The 25,996-nt window shown below is 46.0% G+C and overlaps 1 protein-coding gene across 5 annotated transcripts in view; it reads left to right on the top strand.

The window, feature by feature from the left end:
- The window catches only part of supt5h (SPT5 homolog, DSIF elongation factor subunit), a 119,734-nt gene that overhangs the window by 26,334 nt on the left and 67,404 nt on the right, over positions 1–25,996 (top strand). For 3 of the 5 annotated variants that reach the window (XM_085973604.1, XM_085973602.1, XM_085973603.1), the window contains 9 exons: positions 3,562–3,573; positions 7,936–8,005; positions 10,886–10,954; positions 11,736–11,801; positions 11,929–11,959; positions 15,404–15,472; positions 19,724–19,975; positions 25,365–25,454; positions 25,780–25,850. In XM_085973604.1, the coding sequence (XP_085829730.1) occupies positions 3,562–3,573; positions 7,936–8,005; positions 10,886–10,954; positions 11,736–11,801; positions 11,929–11,959; positions 15,404–15,472; positions 19,724–19,975; positions 25,365–25,454; positions 25,780–25,850 (730 nt within the window). The remainder of the gene's footprint in view (positions 1–3,561; positions 3,574–7,935; positions 8,006–10,885; positions 10,955–11,735; positions 11,802–11,928; positions 11,960–15,403; positions 15,473–19,723; positions 19,976–25,364; positions 25,455–25,779; positions 25,851–25,996) is intronic. The other 2 variants (XM_085973606.1, XM_085973605.1) reach the window with 1 other exon arrangement.

Here is a 25,996-nt window from a genome sequence, read left to right as displayed (position 1 = left end):
CAAATCCCTCCATGGCCTCGCCCCCTCCTTATCTCTGTAATCTCCTCCAGCCCTATAATCCCTCTAGACTCCTGCGCTCCACCTATTCTGGCCTTTTGAACACCCTCGATTTTAAAAACCCTACCATTGGTGGCCGTGCCTTCAGCTGCCTAGATCCTAAGCTCTGGAATTCCTTCCCTAAATCTCTCCGCGCCTCCACTTCTCGTTCCTCCTTTAAGACGCTCCTTAAAACCGCCTTCTTCGACCAAGCATTTGGTCGTTAGCCCCAACATCTTATATGGCTCGGTGTCAAATTGATTTTTTTGATAACACTCCTGTGAAGTGCCTTGGGACGTTTTATTATGTTAAAGGCGCCATATAAATATAAGTTGTTGCATAGTATTACATAGAATTTACAGCACAGAAACAGGCCATTTGGCCCAACAGGTCTATGTTGGTTTCTATGTTTCACACAAGCCTCATCCCGCCTTACCTCATCTCACCCGATCACCATACCCTTCTATTCATAGATGGCAGTATATTAAGTTTCCTTGCACAATCCAATGGCATAACATTCAGGTCTGTAGGAGCTACTTCATCGTAACTTGTCTTGTGCAAAAAGAAACACGTTTGCCTCCAAATTCCTCTGTTTCTCCACCAGTGACTGTGGGAAGCAGTAGCGTGTGCAGAAATCTGGCACGAAACAACCCTGCAGTGTTCTGTTTCCTTACTAACCTAGGTAGTTAGGGACCAATGTCCGCTGTAAGCTGCGCGGCACTCCAGGGATCCCGTGCAGCCGGCTTTTCAATACAAAAAACTGCATACGCGCGGTATTTTAAATGGCCCGCACAGTCCCTTAAAGGGGCCGCGCAGCACCAAAAAAACTCTGAGGGAGCATTGGTAGGGACACCATTCCTTGTAAACTGTGTAGACCAGTAAGTCTGGAGTTTGATCCCGCACAATGTGCTAAGTTAGTTGACCTCATCCCAGCGCAGCAGCTGGTGCTGCAGTTGGTCTTCATGCTGCAACTAGGGATCCCATTGCAACCAAGCAATTCCTGGTATAAAATGTCCATGTGTGGACAGGATCAGTCTTAGCTATTCAATCCAAAACTCTGCTGCCCATATCCTAACTAACATCAAATCCTGTTCACCCATCATCGCTGACCTACATTGGCTGCCGGTCCAGCAACGTCTTAAATTTAAAATTCGCATCCTTGTGTTCAAATCCTTTCATGGCCTCCCCACCCCTCCCCCAATCGCTGTAACCTCCTCCAACCCTCCAAGACCTCTGTGTTCCTCCAATTCTGGCCTCTTGTGCATCGTCGACCACGTCCTACCATTGGCAGCCATGCCCTCAGCCATCTTGGCCCTAAGCTCTGGAATTCCCTCCCCCAAACTCTCTGCGCCTCTCCTCCTTTAAGATGCTACTTAAAACCTACCTCTTTGACCAAGCCTTTGGTCATCTGTCTGAATGACCCCTTATGTGGCTTGGTGTCAAATGTTGTTTGATAACACTCCGGTGAAGCACCTTTGGACATTTTGTGAGATTAAAAGTGCTGTATAAATTCAAGTTGCTGATGCTGCACACGTGGGCAGTTAGCATGCTGACACTCGCTGTCCTGATTTGGACATGAAGAATGACCACTTGGATGAGTCAGCAGATGGCTCCCAGAACTTGTGGGCCCAAACCCCACCTAGAGTCAGCACCTTTAGGGAAGGAGGGGAGAAAATAGGGGCGGGGGACAAAGCCGTACTGCTTCCCCCAATGATCGCGGTGATTTTCAACTTGGAAAAATAATTTTTCCATCAACTTGCGTGTGTTTGATCCAAGGTACTTTCTGAGAGTTGAAACAGGTCCAGTGAACCACAGAGGAACAAATACAGGCGTGTAAATAAGCGGAATAAAAAATGCAGAGAAACTGAAAGTAAGACTTTTGAAATTAAAAAAAAAAAATTTCATTGCCCTTCCAAGCAGTGAGTCTGCTTCTATGCTTTGTTTTCCAAATTGTTGTCCTTACCCTATAAGCTTACCACAATGAGGGGAACACTCACAGAATATATCCCCACTGCTTTGATAATTGACTTCAGCTTCTATATTTTGAGCTGCCTTGCACTACTGGAACTTTTTCTGTACAATAGTTTTGTTTTCTGCCAGGCACGAACAAGAATTGCAGTAATACACCACAATTAGCCCGTACACTGGCTGTTCACATTCATGTAGTTGAAACTATTTGAGACTATTGGTGGTGTGTATGAACAAAAGCATACATATCATGTAACAATATGTAGGACCTGGTCTAATCCTGTTTTAAAGAGGTAGTTGCGGTGATCTCAAGATGTCTGATAAACACCCAATGCAAGGTAATTCAACTGGAGCATCAAAAGTTGCCTTTTTTTAGAAAATAATAAAGGAAGTGTACATTCGCAGAAAATGATAACCGTGAAACCTCACCGTGTGATAGCTGGTGCTCAAACAACTTCACTCATTCACGTGAAATCCCTAAGTCATTTAAAATGAACAGATTATAACAACAGGCAAAGAAACCTCATGCAAAATGATATTGCACAGTGCAATTTCAAGGCCTCAAATGGTTGACATCTTTTCCATTTGTATTGGTGTACTTTTGCAGTTCGAATTCCTTGCTATATATTTAGTTATGTAGGCCTAGAACTAGATTGCTTTCATATCTCTACTCAAAAAAAACATTTATTACATACATTTTATTTCTCAATCTCACACTTGAGTACCTTTTATGTCTTCGTGTGTGGGTCAGCATTTTGGAGTTAAGTTGGTGCAGACATACCATGTGAAGCTGCTGAGAGGCAGACTCGACCAAATGAACCTGCCAGAGCCTTTACCAATCAGTGCATAAAATATTTATACATACATGAAAAAACAGCGTGCACTTCCTCCTGTGTGCAAACCCCACTGTTAGCACGATTTTTTGGTTCCCTTTTCTGTCAACATTTACCATTGCAAATTGCCATGTCAGTGTTCCCAATTCCGTTTTGCTGTGTCAGCTGCAGGCTTTGGCCAGTAGGTGGCTCTGGAACAAGCTGTTGAAGACTCTTCCCAACTCTGGAGCCGTCTTGTATATAAGAAAGCTAATGTTCATCAACTGATTGGTCATCACCATGGGCTGGAGAAAATTATATTCCATGTCAGTAAGGCACAGCACTTGCACTTTTTTTTTTACTGCCATGGACTATACGTTGATGGGTGTGGGTGGAGTACCAGGTGTTCTCATTGTTGGTAACACTGCAGCGATCGATGCATGCAGAGCAAGATTCCAATTGCCATGCTCAAACAGATTAATTAAGGATGTTTTGTTTGAATCGGGCCTGGCTTTAATTAAAGTGAAAGAGTAGTTTACCCTTTCAGTCTGTGAGTGCTCTCTCTTTGAAAACATGTCCGTTTTGCCCGTGTGAATTTTTTTTCATTTTTGTTTTTAGTACATCATACATACCTGCTTATGTGCCATGTTTTAATTTTTATCCTTACATTTTTTTGTTCCCCATTCACCATGTGGTTGATTTTGGTGGTATTGTTTGGCTCTTTACTATGTTGCCTTCTGAACAGAAGAAATTGAAGGTACGTGCACGATTCTGCATATTGTTTTAGAGCTTAGTACACATTGGTCTATGGGTCATAATTATTTAGGGCTTTGAAATCGCACTGTGTGAATATTAGCAAAAATTTGGATGAGTTAATGAGCAAACATTTCTGTTAAAGTCACAACAGGAGCGTCACACGAGTGTGTTGAGCGTTTATTTGGGCCAACACCCATATGCTGTTAAAATAGCATGCATACTTTGGAAATATTCCGACATTGATATTTACACGGTAATTTCAAGGCCCAAGTGCGCTTATTTACGCGAGCTTTGGGTTGATTTACATAGGCTGTAATTTAAAATGATATGTACTACATTAAACCATCTGGCAATATACTTTGCTTTCCGACAAGCAACGTGTTGTCTACCTTTTAATTTCTTTTGCTCGGTGGGCTGTTAAGGTAATGGTTCAAGTTCCACTACTGCCTGATATTCAGACTGAGTAAGATGAACAGTGCATGTTCATCTTCAAGGATTAGGTGTAATGAGCAGGGATTGGAATTGCTGGTTAAGCTCTTTGGCCCGCACCTCAGCTGCCGATCTTCCAGCTTATCTGGTTTTAGTACCATTTTCATAGGCATCTGAATCATTTAAGTCAAAATCTTTAGCTTCCCCTCAATTATCCCCACAAACAAAATTGCTTTTTAAAATCGAATAACAGAATAGAATAGAAAGCTAAGATGGGAGGACATCCAGCAATTGACTTTCTAGCATGAGCTAATGTAGGTGTTTCATACATGCAGCATCCTTCCGATCTTAATAAACCTCTCCGCACCATTCTCTGCTCGAGAAGGTGATGGGCAAGCTGCTCCAAGATCGCCACCAATACCACTCTTGATCTGCCTGTCGAGTTTTGAGAGCAGCCTGAGATTACCTGTCAATCAGTTTTGCTTCCTTTCTTTGGTGAAGCACTCAGCATCCTTGCATTGACTTCGCAACCGGAATGAATCGCATGGGGAATTGCGTGCTGCATTGCCCACACTCCTTGAACAGGAGATTGCTACATGCTGGTCGATTCATGAATGGCCATGCAGGAAGTGCTTGTAGTTTTTTTCCTCCCAATGTCTGAATACGACCTGTGTAAAACTCCGATTTGGAATTCTGGAAGTTCTTTTAAGTTTAATGGGCTGACGGAAACAAATCAGACTTGAAGATTTTTATTTGCTTTTATTGCTTTGTGGTAATTGACTCACTGAAGAAGCAATATTAATATGACTAGCTGATTTGAGAAAAAGGGGCAAATCTTAAATGCAGATGGTGACTTCCACAGATACTCTTCATGAATAAATCAACTTTGTGTTTTTTCTCCTCCCCCCCCCCCCCCCTTTTCCGGTCTTTTTCCATTCTTGAAGTTTCCCACCACTATTTGCTTCTGAAAAGGGTGACATGCTGGAGACTTGCTTCTGAGTCTTTGCCAGTGCTGTTTTATAGCCAGCTCCTAAGAGATGGATAACAGTCCGACTGGGAGGAGGGAGAGTCAGGCATGGTGGCCAGAGGCCGGACCGTGAGCGGGAGAAGCAGGCCACCACATCGTGGAGCCGGCAACAGTGAGGAGGAGGCCGTGGTGACGGAGCGGCTGAGGGACATCGCGTTCCCACTGCCGTTGGATGCCATTGAATTGACTTTTTCTGAACATGGCGCTGGAGAACAGCGACGTGTCCCTGTGAGCTCCCACAGCTTATTGTGGGAGTGATCGGGGAGTAAGCATTCCATTGTACTAGTTACATATGGCAAATGAAATTGAAATTAACTAGCTGAGAGACTGTCTGCTTGCCGCCACCACCTCTCCTGTGGAGAAGCACTTATTCTCTGATGGGCACCTTCCTGAGGTCAGGCATACAGAGTGGGAAATTGTGAAGCTGTAGTGTTCCATTTGGGATTGCTGCTGGGCTGGGCTGCTGTGCATTTTTAACTTTTAACTGCATGCCTGCTGAATTATACTTCCAGCTAATTGTGCTCTGCTGACTTAATGGAGAACTGATTTCATTAGCTGGACATAGCGCTCAAACCCATTGAGACGGATGCAAGCTGACGATGTTAATTGCTGTAGTTGCAGGTCTCTGACGTTTATGGCAGGCTTCACATGGTAGCAAAAGGGACAAAGTATTGGCTCACCTTGGTTTGTCACATTGCATCAAATATGGCGTGATTAATTAACTGCCAAATTCAAAATGCCAAGTCTTTTAATAGATTACTTCCAAGTATTCTCTGTGTAGACTGACTTGACATAAATTAGAAAATAGGGATTAAGTCCCATGGCTACATATTACTTCGTAGTACTTGCCATAGATGTTTTATGAGTTATTGCTAGGGATACAGAATGCCTATCTTACGGGAAACGTGGCTTTCTCCATGACGCTACAGTACAAATGTGTCCTGCTTCCTGACGGCATTTACAAAGAACTTTGTAGCTTCAGCGGTCTGCCAGAAGCGATCACAATTCAGTCAGTAGTTCCTAGCTTCTGCTAAAAAGCATGGAGCAAGAATAATGACCAAGCTCGAGTGTCAAGTAACATTCGCGCCGCAGAAGTGCACAACAATGACCATCTCTAACTAGAGAAAGTCTAACCACTTCCCCTTGACATTCAGTGGCATTACCATTGTTGAATCCCCCACCATCAACATCTTGATGGGTCACCATTGACCAGAAACTTAACTGGACCAGCCACATAAATACTGTAGCTACAAGAGCAGGTCAGAGGCTGGGTATTCTGTGGCCAGTAACTCACCTCTTGACTCCCCAAAGCCTTTCTACCATATCATAGAATCATAGAATGGTTACAGCACAGAAGGCGGCCATTTGGCCCATTGAGCCCGTGCCGACTCTCCGCTAGTCCCACTCCCCTGCCCTTTCCCTGTAGCCCTGCAAAAACATTTCTTTCAGATACTTATCCAACTCCCTTTTGAAAGATAAGATTGATTCTGCCTCCACCACCCTTTCAGGCCGTGCATTCCAGATCTTAACCACTCGCTGCGTAAAAAAGTTTTTTCTTATGTCGCCTTTGGTTCTTTTGCCAATCACTTTAAATCTGTGTCCTCTGGTTCTCGACCCTTCCGCCAATGGGAACAGTTTCCCTCTACTCTGTCCAGACGCCTCATGATTTTGAACACCTCGATCAAATCTCCTCTGCTCCGCTCCAAGGAGAACAACCCCAACTTCTCCAGTCTATCAACGTAACTGAAGTCCCTCATTCCTGGAATGATTCTCGTAAATCTTTTCTGCACCTTCTCTAAGGCCTTCACATCTTTCCTAAAGTGTGACGCCCAGGATTGGACTCAGCACTCCAGTTGGGGCCGAACCAGTGTTTTATACAGGTTCATCATAATTTCCACACTTTTGTACTTTCTACCTCTATTTATGGAGCCCAGTATCCTGTAAGCCTTTTTAACTGCTTTCTCAACCTGCTCTGCCACCTTCAAGGCACAAGTCAGGAGTGTGATGGAATACTCTCCACTTGCCTGGCTAAGTACAGCTCCAACAACACTCAAGAAGCTCGACACCATCCAGGACAAAGCAGCCCGCTTGATTGGCACTCCATCCACCACCTTCAACATTCACTCCCTCCACCACCGGCGCACCGTGGCTGCAGTGTGTACCATCTACAAGATGCACTGCAGCAACTCGCCAAGGCTTCTTCGGCAGCACCTCCCAAACCCACGACCTCTGCCTAGAAGGACAAGGGCAGCAGACGCGTGGGAACACCACCACACCATCCTGACTTAGAAATATATCGGCGTTCCTTCATCACCCCTGGGTCAAAATCGTGGAACTCCCTAACAGCACTGAGAGAGCACCTTCACCACATGGACTGCAGCGGTTCAAGAAGGCGGCTCACCACCACCTTCTCAAGGACAATTACGGATGGGTAATAAATGCTGGCCTTGCCAGCGACGCCCACATCCCATGAATGAATGGAGAAAAAAAATTGCAGTTGTTTTAAGTCACTTTATCCTGTGGATACCATTTCAATTAAAATGCTTACAAATTTGCAAGTTGCTCTTCACTAAAATAAAACCTGGGGATGTAACTTTACAGTAGGCTTTCCCGAAGTAATTTAGTGCTTCTATCTCATTTAAAAATGCTTTCTAATTGAGCAGATAGTGTGATTGATTCATTCCTGAATATTGATTTGAGCCTGAGTTTATGCTTGGCTGATGGGACATGTGTTGATCTGCCTGTCTTTATAGCTAATCAACCTTTGTCTTGTTAAGGGTGCTACAACTTGGAAGGGGCAAACATTGAAAGTCCAGCCATGCAATAATACTAATTATCGGTGGACTAGTTGGATTTAATTTGTCTGCTGATACGTTGCCTCATCATTCTGTTTATTATACTCTGTAGCCTCCAACATTGACAACCTGGTCCTTGATGAAGATCACTCGGGAGCAAGAAGACTGCTGAATCACTGGAGGTAACCTTTTTTTCCCCCCCCTTCTCCTTATGTTTTAGGGATAACATCTCTTGTTCAGCCCCCGAGCCAACCTAATGTCACCGTTGGCCAAGAAAGTGGACAATCTGCTCCAAGGCTTCCAACAATACTGTTTTCTTTAATTGGAGATCTAAGTGCGTGGTCCTTTTAAATTAGTGGCTGGTGAGCGGCCTGCGTAGGACCTCCCGATTGGTGCTCGGCTGTGCACCTTAGGGGGAACATTGCTTGAGAGTAGTTTTCTCACTTTTGCTTTGCCTCCCTTTGGTACCTTCCCACAGTGACATAGCTGAGATGGGAATTCATGTTCACATGTATATGGGAGATGAAATGTATTACAGGTAGACTATCCTTTATCCGCACTTCCAAAAACCTCTTAAAAACCAAAAGTTTTTCCGTGGAGCGTAAGTCGTGCGCACGACATGACCCGAGTGGCGCCAAACATGACAGGAGTGGTCCGGGAGCTCTGCCTTTCCCTGTGAGCAGGGCAGAGGGTCACAGAGTTCCTTCCTGGGTAGGAGATTGCAGGCCGAGCCGGGTAGTGTGAAGGAGGTACCGGGAGAGTGAACCCAACAATACAGCGGCCCGTCCGATAGCTGCAGTGGCCCGTCCGATAGTCTTTTCTTCCCCCCCCCCCCCCCCCCCGACCTGATTTGCGGGCCAGCTTAGTGTAGGAGTCAGCCGATATCCGGCTTTCCCACAACTGGCGGCGGCAGTCGAGCCCCAGACTCCCGCTAAGTCAAGGAATTCAGATACGGAGCAGGGGGAGCCGGAAACTTCGATCTAACGGCAGAAATCAGCAGCCGTTTTGTTAGGTTTTTTTTCTTCCCCTAACTTTTTTTTTAAACAGTCAGGCTGTGGAAAGAGTCTCTGTAGCTTAGCAACAGCTTCAGAGACGCTTCCAAGGCAGGGCCCGAGTGTTTACAAGCTGTTGCTAAGCAACAGTGTTTGTTGTCAGATACGGAGATGAAAACCTTCTGAAATCCGAAAAATTCCGAAAACAGAAACACAGCTGGTCCCAAGGTTTTCAGATAAAGGATAGTCTACCTGTATTCAAATCCTTGTAATACACTTCTCAATATATTTTTTCCCATAAAAATGCAGATTAATCTATAATGAATCTGTTACGGTCTTTGGACATGTACTGCAACACCTACTGTAACTATGCTGTAATGTTTCCCCATTTATTTGACTGCATGTGTCATGATTCATTAAATGTTCATTTAAATGTATTCGGTAGTGTACTGTTTGCAGAATTTCCACTCCTGATCACTAATCAGTGACCCCTGTTGGAAAGTGCGTGTGCAGATGTAGTGAGGTCAGGATCGATCTCCACTGTGTTGCCCTCCTTTCACAGAATCATAGAATAACACAGCACAGAAGGAGGCCATTTGGATCGTCGAGTCTGCGCCGGCTCTTTCGAAGAGCAATCCAGTTAGTCCCACTCCTCCGCTCTTTCCCCATATCTCTGCAATTTTTTCTCCTTCAAGTATTTATCCAATTCCCTTTTGAAAGCTACTATTGAATCTGTTTCCACCACCTATCAGGCAGTGCATTCCAAACCCTAACCACTCGTTGCATTAAAAAAAGCTTTTCCTCATGTTGCCTCGGGTTCTTTTGCCAGTCGCCTTGATCCTGTGCCCTCTGGTTATTGACCCTTTTCTCTTTATTTACTCTATTTAAATCCTTCATGATTTTAAACTCCTCTATCAGTTCTCCTCTTAGCCTTCTCTGCTCCAAGGAGAACAACCCCAGCTTCTCCAGTCTATCCACATAATTGAAATCCCTCATCCCTGGAATCATTCTCTTAAATCTTTTCTGCACCCTCTCTAAGGCCTTCGCATCCTTCCTAAAGTGTGGTGTCCAGAATTGGACACAATACTCCAGTTGAGGCCGAACCAGTGTTTTATAAAGGTTCATCATGATTTCCACACTTTTGTACTCTATATTTCCCTCAACCAACCTCGGATGCATCCCCCCCAGACCGGGTGACTTATCCACTTAAGTACTGCCAGCCTTTCTAGTACCTCTTTATCTATTTTCATCTCATCCAGTATCCTGACAACCTCCTAGTTTACCGTAGCTTTGGCAAAGCACTCATTTAGTACCTCAGCCATGCATTCTGCCTCCACGAATAGTTCTTCGTTTTGTTCCCTAGTTGGCCCCACCGCTCCTCTGACAACCCTTTTGCTGTTAATATGCCTATAGAAGGCCTTTGGATTCCCTTTTATGGTTCCACAGTTCGGTAGCACGCTGCGACTCACTGTCCCAGATGACAGCCAGAGAATGGTCACTTGGGCGAGGTACTGGAAGGCGCCAGGCGCCTGGCGCACTGCAGTCCAGTGAACACTGCAACTTTCGGAGAGCAGAGAAACTTGTTTTAATGAATGCTAAAAGTTTTTACACAAAATGGCAACTAACTTCACTTCCACCACTGTGAAAACCAAGCCTCTTCCAAATCATTACTATGAATGAAGACCATTTGCTGCTTTTTCTGCACTATGTTTCAACCACTTAAATGTTTATATTTGTATTTTGTAATCGTGCTTCACGCTTGCACAGAATCGTTGTAGAAAACACTTTTGTCACAGTACAGGCCAGGGCTATGAACATCCCTCCTTTTATTTTAAGTTTGGTGTGCGTCGTTAATGTGGACAGCTCGGCGAGCATTGGGAACTGATGACGAGAGGGGCCATGATTCTTTGGGGGGCCCAGGTGGAAACTCGCCTTCAAAGTTCTGCACGGTCCTAGCTATCTTGTGATTTAGTTATGAATGTAACTCAACATGTTGAAATAATCATGTCATACACTTGTGTTATTGCACCTGTTTGGAAGCTGCAGCTAATAATTCAATGCATTTTACAGAGACAAAAGAGAAGAGGAACTGGGTGAATATTATATGAATAAATATGCCAAGCCTACTGCAGGAGACCAGTAAGTATTCTGCTTCTTAGACATGTGTTTTTTTTTAAGTTAGTAAATCTTCTGATTCTAAACCCATTGTATTGTCGATGTTGAAGGCAGATATAAAGGTTTTGCAGCTGTGGTATTGATTTATCAACAAAGGGAATTGAGGATTTTCGATCTGTTCGATTCACAGAGTGCAGGGGATTGGGGGAGGTGCCTAGCTCTGTGTTTGAGGGAGTCACGCATGGACTGTAGAAAGAATGGGCTGGATGGGACCAAGGCCTTGCTCTTATTCCGAGCTTGAGTTTTAACCAAGTCATTGTCAGTCCTGGTGGAGCCATATCAGACATAGATGAGCCCAGAGAGTCTGTAGCTTTAAACACACACCCAAGCAGGGTTTTGTGTAAATATATTACACAGCATTCAATCTGGTAAGATAAACCTGAGTGTATCTTTCATGGCTGAAGGGCTTATCCACTCCTCTCCCTGTCATACAAGACCGGGCAATAGTGACCGTGGACCAGGGTGTAAGCTGGTCAACTGACAGGAGTGCGGAACTGTAAAGAGATGCTGTGTAATCTTAGTTTTAGAGATTTAAACTTGCATTTTAAATTTACACTTTTATGTATAACTCTAACCCCTTAGCTGAGATTGTATTGTATCAGCTCTATTTCACTGGCTGAGTTTAGCTTGCTCTGATCCAGTTCAGTGAACACCCTTCTGCAAATGAGGCTCTTTGAGTCAAAGGTGATGTCTGTGTGCTTTGAGCAGTTTTGTGCCTGCTACCTTCTCCTGTTTGTCCTTTCAGTTTCTATGGTGCAGCGGATGAACTCTCCGATGACATCACGCAGCAGCAGTTACTGCCCGGTGTAAAGTAAGTGACTCTTCAGTAAACACTAATTAAACTTTTCAAAGTTTGAAATACAGGTAATTATATTGGCCAAAATCGGCATTCATTCTCTGGCCTAATCCTGTTTTTTTTCCCCCTCTACTTAACACAGGGATCCCAATTTGTGGACCGTGAAATGTAAGGTATGGTTGTTCACAGATGCACAAGCTGAATGTTTGTACCTGTGGGGCTTATGCATTTCTGGGGCGTACGGAAATAACCTGTCAAAAAAACAACATATTTCAGGAAATGCTTCTACAACAATTTTCTAAATATCTAGCAACAAGTGATTGCTGTTTTAGCAATTAAACTATTGCTATGATTCCAGGCTGTTGCACCAACCTTTGAAAAGAGAACTTTTGTTGCAGACTTCAAATTTCAGGTTTTAATTAAATGTAGTAGTGATGTATCCTTTTTTCCTGCCCATTTTCTCATATACCCTGGAGGTGTTGGCTCCTTGCTAGGGGTATGGTTCCACAAGCCTGGTCACAGTCCAGCACCTTGCTCAAGTGCCCATTCTGTTGGTGTGAACCCTGCAGTTTGATTGTAGGAGCATCGTGAGTGAGGCTGACCCTGACGTCCACAATGTGCATTTTGCAGCAGAGGTTGCTGCTTAGTGATCAGGAGCAGCATTCCTGAGCGATTTTTCTCCTCCCTCGGAGGGGCGTCCTATTATATTTCTTCATTAGCTACCGGAATGTAGTGGAACGGATACCTGTTTTAAAAATTGAATTTATTTGTTTAGTTATTTGAATTCAACTGGAACATGTATTTGATTGTGTCACAAAAGTTTGCAATATGCACTCACTGATGTCACAGCAAAATGATGAGTCCAGTTCAAATCCCCCAAATAATCAGTAATTCTACTAAATCAAATGAGAAGGTTGCCCTACGAGGAGAGATTGGGTAAATTGGGCCTTTACTTCCTGGAGTTTCGAAGAATGAAAGGTGATCTCATTGAAACATACAAGATTCTGAGGGGACATACACAAAAGATGTGCGGGTTAGGTTGATTGGCTATGATAAATTGACCCTTAGTGTTAGGGGGATTAAATACGTGGGGTTACGGGGATAGAGTGGGATATGTGTTGGTGTAGGGGTTACGGGGATCGGGTGGGATATGTGTCGGTGCAGGCTCGATGGGCCGAAATGGCCTCTATCTGCACTGTGGAGTTTCTGTGATTCTGTGAAAAGCAAAATACTCAGCAGGTCAGGCAGCACCTGTGGAGAGAGAAACAGAGTTAACGTTTCAGGTCGATGACCTTTCGTCAGAACTCTCAAACTCTGTTTCTCTCTCCACAGGTGCTGCCTGACCAGCTGAAGATTCTGGGGTGGATTGACAGGGTAGATGCTGAGAGGCTGTTTCCCCTGGCTGGAGAGTCTAGAACTAGGGGGCATAGTCTCAGGATAAGGGGTCGGCCATTTAAGACTGAGATGAGGAGTTTCTTCACTCAGAGGGTTGTGAATCTTTGGAATTCTCTGCCCCAGAGGGCTGTGGATGCTCAGTCATTGAGTATATTCAAGACTGAGATCGAGAGATTATTGGACGCTAAGGGAATCGAGAGATATGGGGGCCAGGTGGGAAAGTGGAGGTGAACTCGAAGATCAGCCATGTTATTGAATGGCGGAGCAGGCTCGAGGGGCTGTATGGCCTACTCCTGCTCCTAATTCTTATGTTTTTATAACACAAAAAATACACATTAGTAACACAATCTAGGGATCCAGGTGGCCTGATTGATCTAGTCTGGCTTCCCACTCTTTTGCTGCTATGCTGGCTTTGTTGTGTTGCTACCCTGTAGCTCCTGCTTGTGTTGCTGTTACAATTAAACTTCCTACTCCATTTATACTGGGAACTATAATTTAAGCTGTGGCCAGTGCTGAGGAATTAGTCGAAGTTTTAAAATCTGTGTTCAGTCTTTCAAAATTCAATAATATAAATATGGAAATGTAACTTTGCAAATCTGCCAGTATTAAATATGACTCTGTCTCTAAGATTACTGGCTATTCTGATTTCACGGAATCACGAGGCAGATTGTTGAGCTGCTGATGGGTAAGAGATATTGGTGTAGGAACTCAGTCCTTTGGGACTAGGTTGGTGAGTGGAAATTGTCTTTTCCAGTCCTCTTAAAGCCCTGTGTCCCGAGGACATTGGGATGTATTGGAGCCGGGGTAGTTAAAGTACATCCATTGATGCGTCATGGGTAATCAGAAGCTTGTTTCATTGCCTTAGGGAGTCGGGATGAATTTTGCAGCATTTTTCTTAAAGTTGGCCACACTTTTTCCCTTTTTTTGATGCTTTGTTTGGCATTGGCAGCGCAATTACAGTGCGCCATCTAACAGATAACGTGGGCATTGCTGGGCTTGATTGGTCACTTTATACCCTTTTCTTATGTTTGTAATTGAATTTGATACCGAGGAAACTGTCAGCTTGAAACCTGTTTTTAAAAAAAAAAAAAAATCTGCAATCCAAAGAATTTTCAGCATGCCATACCTTGAGTTATGGCCCTGATTTAACAACAACTGCAAAATATATATTCCTGTCGTTGACCTGTGATAAATGGGCCGAGATAGAGTGGATAGGAAGGACCTATTTCCCTTAGCAGAGGTCAATAACCAGGGGGCAGAGATTTAAAGTAATTAGTAGAAGGATTAGAGGGGAGTTGAGGAGAAATCTTACCACCCAGAGGGTGGTGGGGGTCTGGAACTCACTGCCTGAAAGGGTGGTAGAGGCAGAAACCCTCATCACATTTAAAAAGTACAGGAAACTTTCTGGTACCCGGCACGGACGGTACCGACCTGGTGCCGGTCCATCAACAATGCCAGATAACCGAACGCTATAGTTAAAACATACGGAGCTCAGAGCTCCGTCTAAAGCAACAAACCCTGTTGGCTTCAAAACAATCGGCACAAGTTGCAAGCGTCTCTGTAGCTTAGCAACAGCTTCAGCTACACGCTTGCACAGCCACAAATGAGTAAAAAAAAAGTAACTAAAAGTTAAAAAAAAAAAAAAAAAAAGTTATCTGAAGCGACTCCTGAATTTTGCCGGTGGATAGAGCGTTCCGGTTATTTAGTGGCCGGTTAATCGAAAGTTTCCTGTACTTGGATATGCACCTGAAGTGCTGTAACCTACAGGGCTAGGGACCAAGAGCTGGAAAGTGGGATTAGGCTGGACAGCTCTTCTTCGGCCGGCACGGAAACGATGGGCCGAATGGTCTCCTGTGCCGTAAATTTCTATGATTCTAAATGTCTTTCAAAACAGTAACTGTAGGATCCAATCAGTGCAGTGAGGGTGGTGCACTGTGTCTACGGGTACATTATTATTTTGATCTTGGGATTCTGGCCAATTCATAGATTTCTTGAACTTGCATCTTGGAGGTTGTTTACATCTTAAGAAACCCCCTGTGTTCCCGAAGCACCGAACACACTCCCATTCATGTTTGGTACCACATGTATGAATCTATCAGTGGTCAGCACTAGTTATTTTAACACCGGGGAAAATCATCCTTTTTTTAAAGTTGATCTAAAATTGTGGATTTGTATTTGGTGAAATTTGGGATTACAACTTGATGTACTTTTCCTTTTTCCAGATCGGTGAGGAGCGGGCGACTGCTATTTCGCTGATGAGGAAGTTTGTCGCCTATCAGTTTACGGATTCAGTAGGTACCTTTTCATTATTCTTAAACAGCAAATTTACTCTTGGTCTCTGTTACTGTTGATGGAGTTGGCCACCAGACACATGAGAGAACTCTGGGGTGAATTTTCCACACTGCTGTTTTTGTTGAGGATTGGGCTGTTTTGTATTTTTCTTCCCCAGTGTTGTTTTTAAACAATCTTCATTTGAGTAATAATGATTCAGTATATGGTTATAATCACTTTATATTTTCTACTCTAACATAAAAAAACAATCCAAGAGCGGAGTATAATTTCTTCAGAGTATAACGCAGCCTACAAGCGGAGTTTTGTCAGCAGTTTTGAACATAGGCATGCCCTATTGTAGGTTTCTCTCTTCAACTTCTAACACACAGGCTTTTTTTAATACACTATTCTCTTTATCAAACTGGGAGTGACCTTGTCTTATTTGGTAATCTCCGGTCAATGTACCGTCCTTCAACCAATTCTTACGTGCACAAGTTTGCATTTCTCTACAAAATTTGTATATCAATATCCTTTTGCGTAGGTTGTAATGCCCTTGTCGAACATCCTGTTGGCAGGAATCCCTGTTTCAGTCCCAAGGTCCTGAAACTGGTCACTTGAACAAACTGACTGTTGCTAAGTGAAATCTGATTCTCTCTCTCCAATGATGCCAATCACTTATTTTTGCCCTATATTGAATGAGCTAAATATGAGCACCATTCAGAAGCCAAATTAGCCGAGTTCCATGTACCAACACCCGTTATCCAAAGATATAAAAATGAATCTTGCATTTATGTAGTGAGCTATGATATGGAAATACCACAAAAGTTCTGAACAATGAATTACTGCACTCCAAGAAAGTAACTGTTGTGTTGTCCTCGTAACATGTGTCATTCATCATGAAGAGTGTGGGTTGCTTGTGCCAGGCCTCTCCAAAGGTGCTGTGAAACCAACTGCTCGAAGATGTGGGAGAGAGATAGGGGATAACTTCTTGTCCTATTAAACACACTCTCCGTGGCCTAGCCGCTACTTGATGTTGATCACACCACGACAGTTGAGGAGATGAGTTCACCATGTCGGGCAAGTCACGGGTTCAAGGACATCAGCACATGTCTTGCCATTTCATTTTTTTGTCTCCAATTTTCTCCCCATTTCTCTTAAAGGCACTGATTCACGGTGGGACACATTTCATGAGTGCTAGCGGCCTTATTTCAGGTACCCATTCTGCATGCCTGAGCCCATACCTCGCCTCTCGAGCCAGAAGGTTGTGGGTTCAAGTTCCGCTCCAGAGACGAGCACAAGGTCTAGTACTGAGCGAGCGCTGCACTGACGGAGGTGCCGTCTTTCGGATGAGAAGTTAAACCGAGGCCCCTTCTGCCCCCTCAGGTGGAAGTAAAAGATCCTATGGCATTAATCGAAGAATTGCAGGGATGTTCTCCCCTGTGTTCTGGCCAATATTTATCCCTCAACCAACACCTAAAAAACCAGATTATCTCATTGCCGTTTGTGGGAGCTTGCTGTGTGCAGATTTGCAGCTGTGTTTCCAGCATTACATACACTTCAAAAAGTACTTTTAACAGTTTCCAGTTTCCTGGCCTCAACCGTCCCCTTTTCACTGGACGTCCAATCCCTCTACACCTCCAACCACCGCCAGGACGGCCTGAGGGCGCTCCACTTCTTCCTTGAACAGAGGCCCAACCAGTCCCCATCCACCACTACCCTCCTCCACCTGGCTGAACTTGTTCTCACATTGAACAACTTCTCCTCTGACTCCACTCACTTCCTCCAAATCAAAGGTGTTGCTATGGGTACCCGCATGGGCCCTAGCTATGCCTGCCTTTTCATGGGATATGTGGAACACTTTGTTCCAGTCCTACTCAGGTCCCCTCCCTCACCTCTTTTTCCGGTACATCGATGACTGTATCGGTGCCGTTTCCTGCTCTTGCCCTGAACTAGATAAGTTCATTCACTTTGCTTCCAATTTCCACCCTTCCCTCACCTTCACATGGTCCATCTCCGATTCTTCTCTTCCCTTCCTTGACTTCTCCGTCTCCATTTCTGGCGATCGGCTTTCGACAAACATCTACTACAAGCCCACTGACTCCCACAGCTACGTGGACTACACTTCCTCCCACCCCGCTTCCTGTAAGGACTCTATTCCATTCTCCCAGTTTCTCCGTCTCCGCCGCATCTGCTCTGACGATGCCACCTTCCATACCAGTGCTTCCAATATGTCTTCCTTTTTCCTCAACCGAGGATTCCCCTCTACTGTGGTTGACACGGCCCTTGACCGTGTCCGTTCCATTTCCTGCACTTCTGCTCTCCCCCCTTCCCCTCCCTCCCGGAACCACGATAGGGTTGCCCTTGTCCTCACCTTTCACTCCACCAGCCTCCACATTCAACGGATCATCTTCCGCCACCTCCAACGTGATCCCACCACCAAACGCATCTTCCCCTCACCTCCCCTTTCAGCATTCCGAAGGGACCGCTCCCTCCGCAACACCCTGGTCCACTCCTCAATCACCCCTAACAGCCCCTCTCCTTCACCTGGCACCTTCCCGTGCAAGCGCAGGAGATGCAACACATGCCCTTTTACCTCCTCCCTTCCCACTGTCCAGGGCCCCAAACACCCCTTCCAGGTGAAACAGCGATTTACTTGTACTTCTTGCAATCTAGTATACTGTATTCGCTGCTCACGATGCGGTCTCCTCTACATTGGGGAGACCAAACACAGATTGGGTGACCACTTTGCGGAACACCTCCGTTCAGTCCGTAAGGGTGACCCTGAGCTTCCGGTCGCCTGTCACTTTAATTCTCCGCTCCACTCCCGCTCTGATCTCTCTGTCCGCGGCCTCTTACACTGTTCCAATGTAGCTCAGTGTAAGCTCGAGGAACAGCACCTCATCTTTCGATTAGGCACTTTACAGCCTTCTGGACTCAACATTGAGTTCAACAATTTCAAACTATAACCCCTGCCCCCATTTTTCATGCTGTATGATTTTTGCCATTCCCATTTGCAACATTTTATCTTTGCTGCCTCCTACAAAACTACAGTCTGTTCCTTCAAGTCCTTCCTCCCCTCCCTGTCTTTGCACCTGCTTAATATCTGTTACATCTCCAGCTTTTTCCAGTTCTGATGAAGGGTCCCAGACCTGAAACGTTAACTCCGTTTCTCTCTCCATGATGCTGCCTGGCCTGCTGAGTGCTTCCAGCGTTTTCTGTTGTTATTTCAAAAAGTACTTCATTGGCTGTAAAGCGCTTTGTGACATCCTGAGGTTGTGAAAGGCGCTATAGAAATGCAAGTCTTTCTTTTCCTTCATCAGCAGGCTATTCGATTGTCAAGATCATAGTCGAGCTCCGTCTTGTCCACAGTTATGTCCACTCACACACTTTTCAGCAGAATAGAGGGTGGGTAACCCTGGCTGTTCTCCTCCTCCCCCCAGCCCCCCTCATGACTCAGGCATGCTGCGCCAGCTGAGATCAACCCACTCGGCAAACAATTGAACAGACCTTCTTGTCTGAATGGTCTAATACCACACGCAACTCCCTTTTATTTGGAAGAAAGAATTCTTTGCGAGCATTTCTTTCTTTTTGTGCCTTTCTCCTGCTTCCCCAAATCATGTTTACCACCTTAAAAATTGTGGAATTTTGATTTCTCGGTTTTCCTGTTTATCCATCTAAACCACAAACTTTTGCAGATACTTGAAGAACATGTTCAGCAGTGAACATATTTCTTGGTACCATTGAAATTCTCTCTTTTTCCTAAAGAGTCAGGTTTGCTTAACTCTTGTACAACAGGAAACTTTGTGCTATCCGGCACCCACGGGACCCGAGCTGCTGCCGTTGCCTCAAAACTTCCGTACTCTCCAGTTAATGTTGAGAGATACGGAGATTCTTATCTCCGTATTTGACAACAAACACTGTTGCTTAGCAACAGCTTCTAAACACTCGGGTGTGGCCCTAAAGCTCTGTAGCTGAAGCTGTTGCTATAGCTACAGACCTTGCACAGCTTGACTGTTCAAACGAAGCAAAAAAAAACAAACAAAAAGAATAAAAAACGGCTGCTGATTTTTGCCGGTGGCTCCAGATTGCCGGATAGCTCACCTCCGGATAGCACAAAGTTTCCTGTAGTAAGGAAATGGAAACTTAGAGTTAACACGAGGTGCTGTTATTTGCTTCCACACTGTTGATTATGATGTGAATTTGGTGCTCAAGTTTCTTCTGAATAAAACATGAAATTTGATTTTGAAATGTTTTATTTCTTCTACCTGTAGCCCCTCCAGATCAAGTCTGTTGTTTCCCCTGAGCACGTGAAGGGGTACATTTACGTTGAGGCATACAAACAGACTCACGTCAAGCAGGCCATTGAGGGTGTGGGCAACCTGAGGATTGGGTTCTGGAACCAGCAGATGGTCCCCATCAAGGAAATGACTGATGTGCTGAAGGTGGTGAAGGAGGTGACCAACCTGAAACCCAAATCCTGGGTTCGTCTAAAGAGAGGCCTGTACAAGGATGATATTGCACAGGTAAAGCTTTCTCTCTCGCAGTTTGTGTAACTTCAGCGTTCTTACAATAATTTTGTTGTGTTCTGAAAATTAAAGGGTCCAATATGAAATCATTACATTCCTCTTTGGGCTTTGATTTTTTCCCCCCCCAAAACTGGTCTCCCTTTCGAGAAAACTGTCAGCGCTTTCAGCTCCCGGGTGACCTGGGATGATTATGTGGAGTTGGAGGGGATGGGGAGAAATCTGGGCTTTGTGGCACACGGACCATGGAGATCGTTGCCCAAGTGTCTTGCAGTGGGAATTGGATTAAAGTGCAACCTGTGCTGCACCTTGGGTTTGGTCCCGATTGATGCCAGATTTTGCATTCTGATCTCGGGAGCAGTCAGATATATTTTTGTCCAGCGCTGCCTGCTTGAATCTGCCATTCGTCATGGGCTCCAAGTCTAGAGGAATATTTCAATATTGCTTGCCTTGAAGGATTTTTAAGCCTTCCGAATATATTTAATCTTGCCAGTGCTCGATGTCTTTGTAATCAGTTGTTGTCACCAGTTGGAATTGGGAGGGGAGGTTGGGGTAGGTAGAGTGTCTTTGTGGTTGCCTTGACTGAGGTGACAAGTCTGGTGACGGAAGATTGGAAACAGAACAGCACTCAATGACGACTTGGCAATTCAATACATGAGGCAGGGAGGTCTGCATTATTCCAGGATAGTGTTAGATTAACCAGCTCCCTGGCATATTTAATCCAATCAGATGGAGTAGATCTGTCACTTGGGGGCTACAATTCTTCCCACACAGCTTCCAATGACCCTGGAAAGCCAATGGACTAATGGGTAGCCTAGTCTCGTGGATAGAAGTGGGAAGCTTGATCGCATATCTCTGCTGGTAGTTGCACAGTTTTAACTGATTAAACTTCAGCAGTACCTTTTCTGGGGGTGAGCAAGTTCTGTGGGCTAACTAAGTGTGGTGCACCTTTGTGGGGCTGGAGAGTGTAAGAGCTTAACGATCTCTGAGTTCTTGGACAAGACACCAATAGGCAGCAGCCAGTATGTTTGAGCAATAGATCAAGATTTATTAAGCATACAGCGTAATATACTTAATATTAGGCGATAGTTTTAGCCCTAGCTCTCTGGAACCTCTCGGATACAGATGATGTCGTCTTAAGTCTGTTCCTTTGTCCTCGCAGTACGTCTGTGTGAAGTTGTTCTTTGGGTATCGAGGTTTTAACCCTTTTATCAAAAGTTGATTTGGCCAGTGTCCATATATGGTTTTTTAACAAAATCACCTTTTTTAATTGGTTCTAATGGTCAAAATACCATCGTCACTCAGACTAAGGTAGCATCCCGCCTTTCCAGTATTTTTCCACCAACTTTGCCATGTTCAGTGTTATCTTACTTATAGTTTTGTTAAGCGAATTCTAAGTTCTATACAGCATTATAATATGTTATTTAATGATTTAACCTTCACTCGCAGTCTGGGGCTGTTTGTTATCAAAACTTAGTCAAAACTGCTTTGGACTCTGCAGCTACATTTTGAACAAGTTATCTAGTTACCCAGGAGTAATTATGGGTAATATTATTTGGTCATTGGCTACACTTGAAGTTATACATATATGATTCTCGTCTACTAAATATCTTTAAATATCAGCCTTTCGTACAAGAGTAATCTTGTGTATACTAGTGTAGCGGTTATACAACTGGACAAGCAACCCAGAGGCTGAGCGTTCAAATCCCACCATGGCTATTTGTGAAATAGATCATCTGGTAATTTGTGAGCTGACACCAGAACAAATGAGCATGGAAGTTGCTGGATGGTCATAAGAACCGATTGATTGACAAATGTCCCTCAGGGAAGGAACGCTGCCTCTTTGCCTGGTGATACAACAACAACAATTTGTATTTATATCTGGCCTTTAAAGTAGTAAAACATCCAAAGGCGCATCGCAGGAGCGTTACAAAACAAAATTTGACACCCAATCACATTAGGAGATATTAGGGCAGATGACCAAAAGTTTGGTGGAAGAGGTAGGTTTTAAGGAGCGTCTTAAAGGAGGAGCGAAAGGCAGAGAGGTTTAGGGGGGGAATTCCAGAGCTTAGGGCCTTGGCAGCTGAAGGCACGGCCACCAATGGTTGAGCGATTAAAATCAGGGATGCTCAAGAGGCCAGAATTAGAGGAGCGCAGGTATCTCGGAAGTTTGTGGAGCTGGAGGAGATTAGAGATGGGGAGGGGCGAGGCCATGGAGGGATTTGAAAACGAGGATGAGAATTTTAAAATCGAGGTGTTGTTTAACCTCCGGGAGCCAATGTAGATCAGCGAGCACAGGGGTGATGGGTGAACGGGACTTGGTGCGAGTTAGGACACGGGCAGTGAGCACAGGGGTGATGGGTGAACGGGACTGGGTGCGAGTTAGGACACGGGGCAGTGAGCACGGGGTGATGGGTGAACGGGACTGGGTGCGAGTTAGGACACGGGACAGTGAGTACAGGGGGTGATGGGTGAACGGGACTGGGTGTGAGTTAGGACACGGGGCAGTGAGCACAGGGGGTGATGGGTGAACGGGACTGGGTGCGAGTTAGGACACGGGGCAGTGAGCACAGGGGGTGATGGGTGAACGGGACTGGGTGTGAGTTAGGACACGGGGTAGTGAGCACAGGGGTGATGGGTGAACGGGACTTGGTGCGAGTTAGGACACGGGGCAGTGAGCACAGGGGGTGATGGGTGAACGGGACTGGGTGTGAGTTAGGACACGGGGTAGTGAGCACAGGGGTGATGGGTGAACGGGACTTGGTGCGAGTTAGGACACGGGGCAGTGAGCACAGGGGGTGATGGGTGAACGGGACTCGGTGCGAGTTACGACACGGTGCAGTGAGCACAGGGGTGATGGGTGACCGGGACTGGGTGTGAGTTGGGACACGGGGCAGTGAGCACAGGGGGTGATGGGTGAACGGGACTGGGTGCGAGTTAGGACACGGGGCAGTGAGCACAGGGGGTGATGGGTGAACGGGACTGGGTGTGAGTTAGGACACGGGGCAGTGAGCACAGGGGCCGATGGGTGAACGGGACTGGGTGTGAGTTAGGACACGGGGCAGTGAGCACAGGGGGTGATGGGTGAACGGGACTGGGTGTGAGTTAGGACACGGCAGTGAGCACAGGGGGTGATGGGTGAACGGGACTGGGTGCGAGTTAGGACACGGGGCAGTGAGCACGGGGTGATGGGTGAACGGGACTGGGTGTGAGTTAGGGCACGGGGTGATGGGTGAACGGGACTGGGTGTGAGTTAGGACACGGGGCAGTGAGCACGGGGGTTGATGGGTGAACGGGACTTGGTGCGAGTTAGGACACGGGGCAGTGAGCACGGGGTGATGGGTGAACGGGACTGGGTGCGAGTTAGGACACGGGGTAGTGAGCACAGGGGGTGATGGGTGAACGGGACTCGGTGTGAGTTAGGACACGGGGCAGTGAGCACGGGGTGATGGGTGAACGGGACTGGGTGCGAGTTAGGACACGGGGCAGTGTGCACGGGGTGATGGGTGAACGGGACTGGGTGTGAGTTAGGACACGGGGCAGCGAGCACAGGGGGTGATGGGTGAACGGGACTGGGTTTGAGTTAGGACACGGGGCAGTGAGCACGGGGCGATGGGTGAACGGGACTGGGTGCGAGCTAGGACACGGGTCAGTGAGCACGGGGTGATGGGTGAACGGGACTGGGTGTGAGTTAGGACACGGGGCAGTGAGCACAGGGGGTGATGGGTGAACGGGACTGGGTGTGAGTTAGGACACGGGGCAGTGAGCACAGGGGGTGATGGGTGAACGGGACTGGGTGCGAGTTAGGACACGGGGCAGTGAGCACAGGGGGTGATGGGTGAACGGGACCGGGTGTGAGTTAGGACACGGGGCAGTGAGCACGGGGTGATGGGTGAACGGGACTGGGTGTGAGTTAGGACACGGGGCAGTGAGCACGGGGTGATGGGTGAACGGTGCGAGTTAGGACACGGGGCAGTGAGCACGGGGAGATGGGTGAACGGGACTTGGTGCGAGCTAGGACACGGGGCAGTGAGCACAGGGGGTGATGGGTGAACGGGACTGGGTGTGAGTTAGGACACGGGGCAGTGAGCACGGGGTGATGGGTGAACGGGACTGGGTGTGAGTTAGGACACGGGGCAGTGAGCACGGGGTGATGGGTGAACGGGAGTGGGTGTGAGTTCGGACACGGGGCAGTGAGCACAGGGGGTGATGGGTGAACGGGACTGGGTGTGAGTTAGGACACGGGGCAGTGAGCACAGGGGGTGATAGGTGAACGGGACTGGGTGTGAGTTAGGACACGGGGCAGTGAGCACAGGGGGTGATGGGTGAACGGGACTGGGTGTGAGTTAGGACACGGGGCAGTGAGCACAGGGGGTGATGGGTGAACGGGACTGGGTGTGAGTTAGGACACGGGGCAGTGAGCACAGGGGGTGATGGGTGAACGGGACTTGGTGTGAGTTAGGACACGGGGCAGTGAGCACAGGGGGTGATGGGTGAACGGGACTGGGTGTGAGTTAGGACACGGGGCAGTGAGCACAGGGGGTGATGGGTGAACGGGACTGGGTGCGAGTTAGGACACGGGGCGGTGAGCACAGGGGGTGATGGGTGAACGGGACTGGGTGTGAGTTAGGACACGGGGCAGTGAGCACAGGGGGTGATGGGTGAACGGGACTGGGTGTGAGTTAGGACACGGGGCAGCAGAGTTTTGGATGAGCTCAAGTTTACTGAGGGTAGAACGTGGGTGACCAGCTAGGAGTGTGCTGGAACAGTCAAGTCTAGAGGTACGGCCTACATGTGACTCCTGTTCTCTGTGCTTGACTCTCAATGCTCTGAGGGCAACTAGGGATAGGCAATATGTCACCCATGTTCCAGGAATAAATTGAAACTCCATATTAGGTTAAGAAACACTGTACTTGTGTGGTTTTCTCAATCGTTTGGTTTCTGTATGTGTCACCATGTGGGAAGCGTCGATATCTATTCCTGTTTGCATGGATCCAAACTATATTTTGAATTTATGAATGTTTTTGAAAAGCTTTTCTTTCAAAAAGGATAGGCAAGGGTTTCTTTTTGCTGAGCAAATGGATTTATTTCTCATTTGCAGCTCAATCCACCTGTGGTTGACCAGTGTTAGCGTTGCACTGCCTTTGTGTAGGATGTGATGATTGTTGAGTGCACTCGTTGAGTAATGGTTCGTAGCGTAGAAGTTATGATCCATAATTGATGCTTTCTACAAATCAAAATATGTGCCAAACTGTTAAAAATCTAAAGTTTCTTCAGTGGCTGTAAATGTTAATTAAAATATTTGCTGAAAGCATAAATGTTGATGCTTCTCATGGTGCCCTGCCTCACCTAAATGACCTTGGAAAAACACCTTACTTGTTTTTTTCAGGTGGACTATGTTGAGCCAAGCCAAAACACCATTTCTCTCAAACTGATTCCAAGAATTGATTATGAACGAATCAAAGCTCGAATGAGTTTGGTAAGAGCCCATCTTCAGATACTACTTGATATTCCGCGTTGATGATGGACTCGGGCTGTATCCAAGCACTCGGTCATTGTTACTGTCGAAAATATCCGCCTGTGTTTGGCATTAACAATAGTGAAACGGGAACTGTGTTGAAGCGAAGATTCTCTCCTACCTGGGACTTCCTAATCCTGTGTGGATACCTGCCACTGAAGACTTGTTGCTTACTGTTGTTTATTTGGTATCTGATTTTCAAATTGAGTTAAGGCTGTTAATCTAACATAGTTTGAATCTACTGAATATGTCAATTTAACAATAAAATTAAACTTTTAACCCACAGAAAGACTGGTTTGCTAAAAGGAAAAGATTCAAGAGACCACTTCAGCGACTGTTTGATGCGGAAAAGATCAGGTATGACTTAAACTGCATCTGATTTAGAGTGATGCACTACAGCTGATCCAGATATTTGTATCCTGAATGCTGAGTATTGAACTGAGCAAACAATCGATTGTCAAATTGGGTTCCCTCAAAATTTGTGGGAATATCAGGACGTTAGT

This window comes from Somniosus microcephalus, chromosome 34, assembly GCF_052327205.1.
Source record: "Somniosus microcephalus isolate GS21.2 chromosome 34, FLI_Smic_1.0, whole genome shotgun sequence".
NCBI lineage: Eukaryota > Metazoa > Chordata > Chondrichthyes > Squaliformes > Somniosidae > Somniosus > Somniosus microcephalus.
The sequence above is the reverse complement of the archived record's forward strand: the minus strand, read 5'-3'. Positions and strand labels throughout refer to the sequence as shown.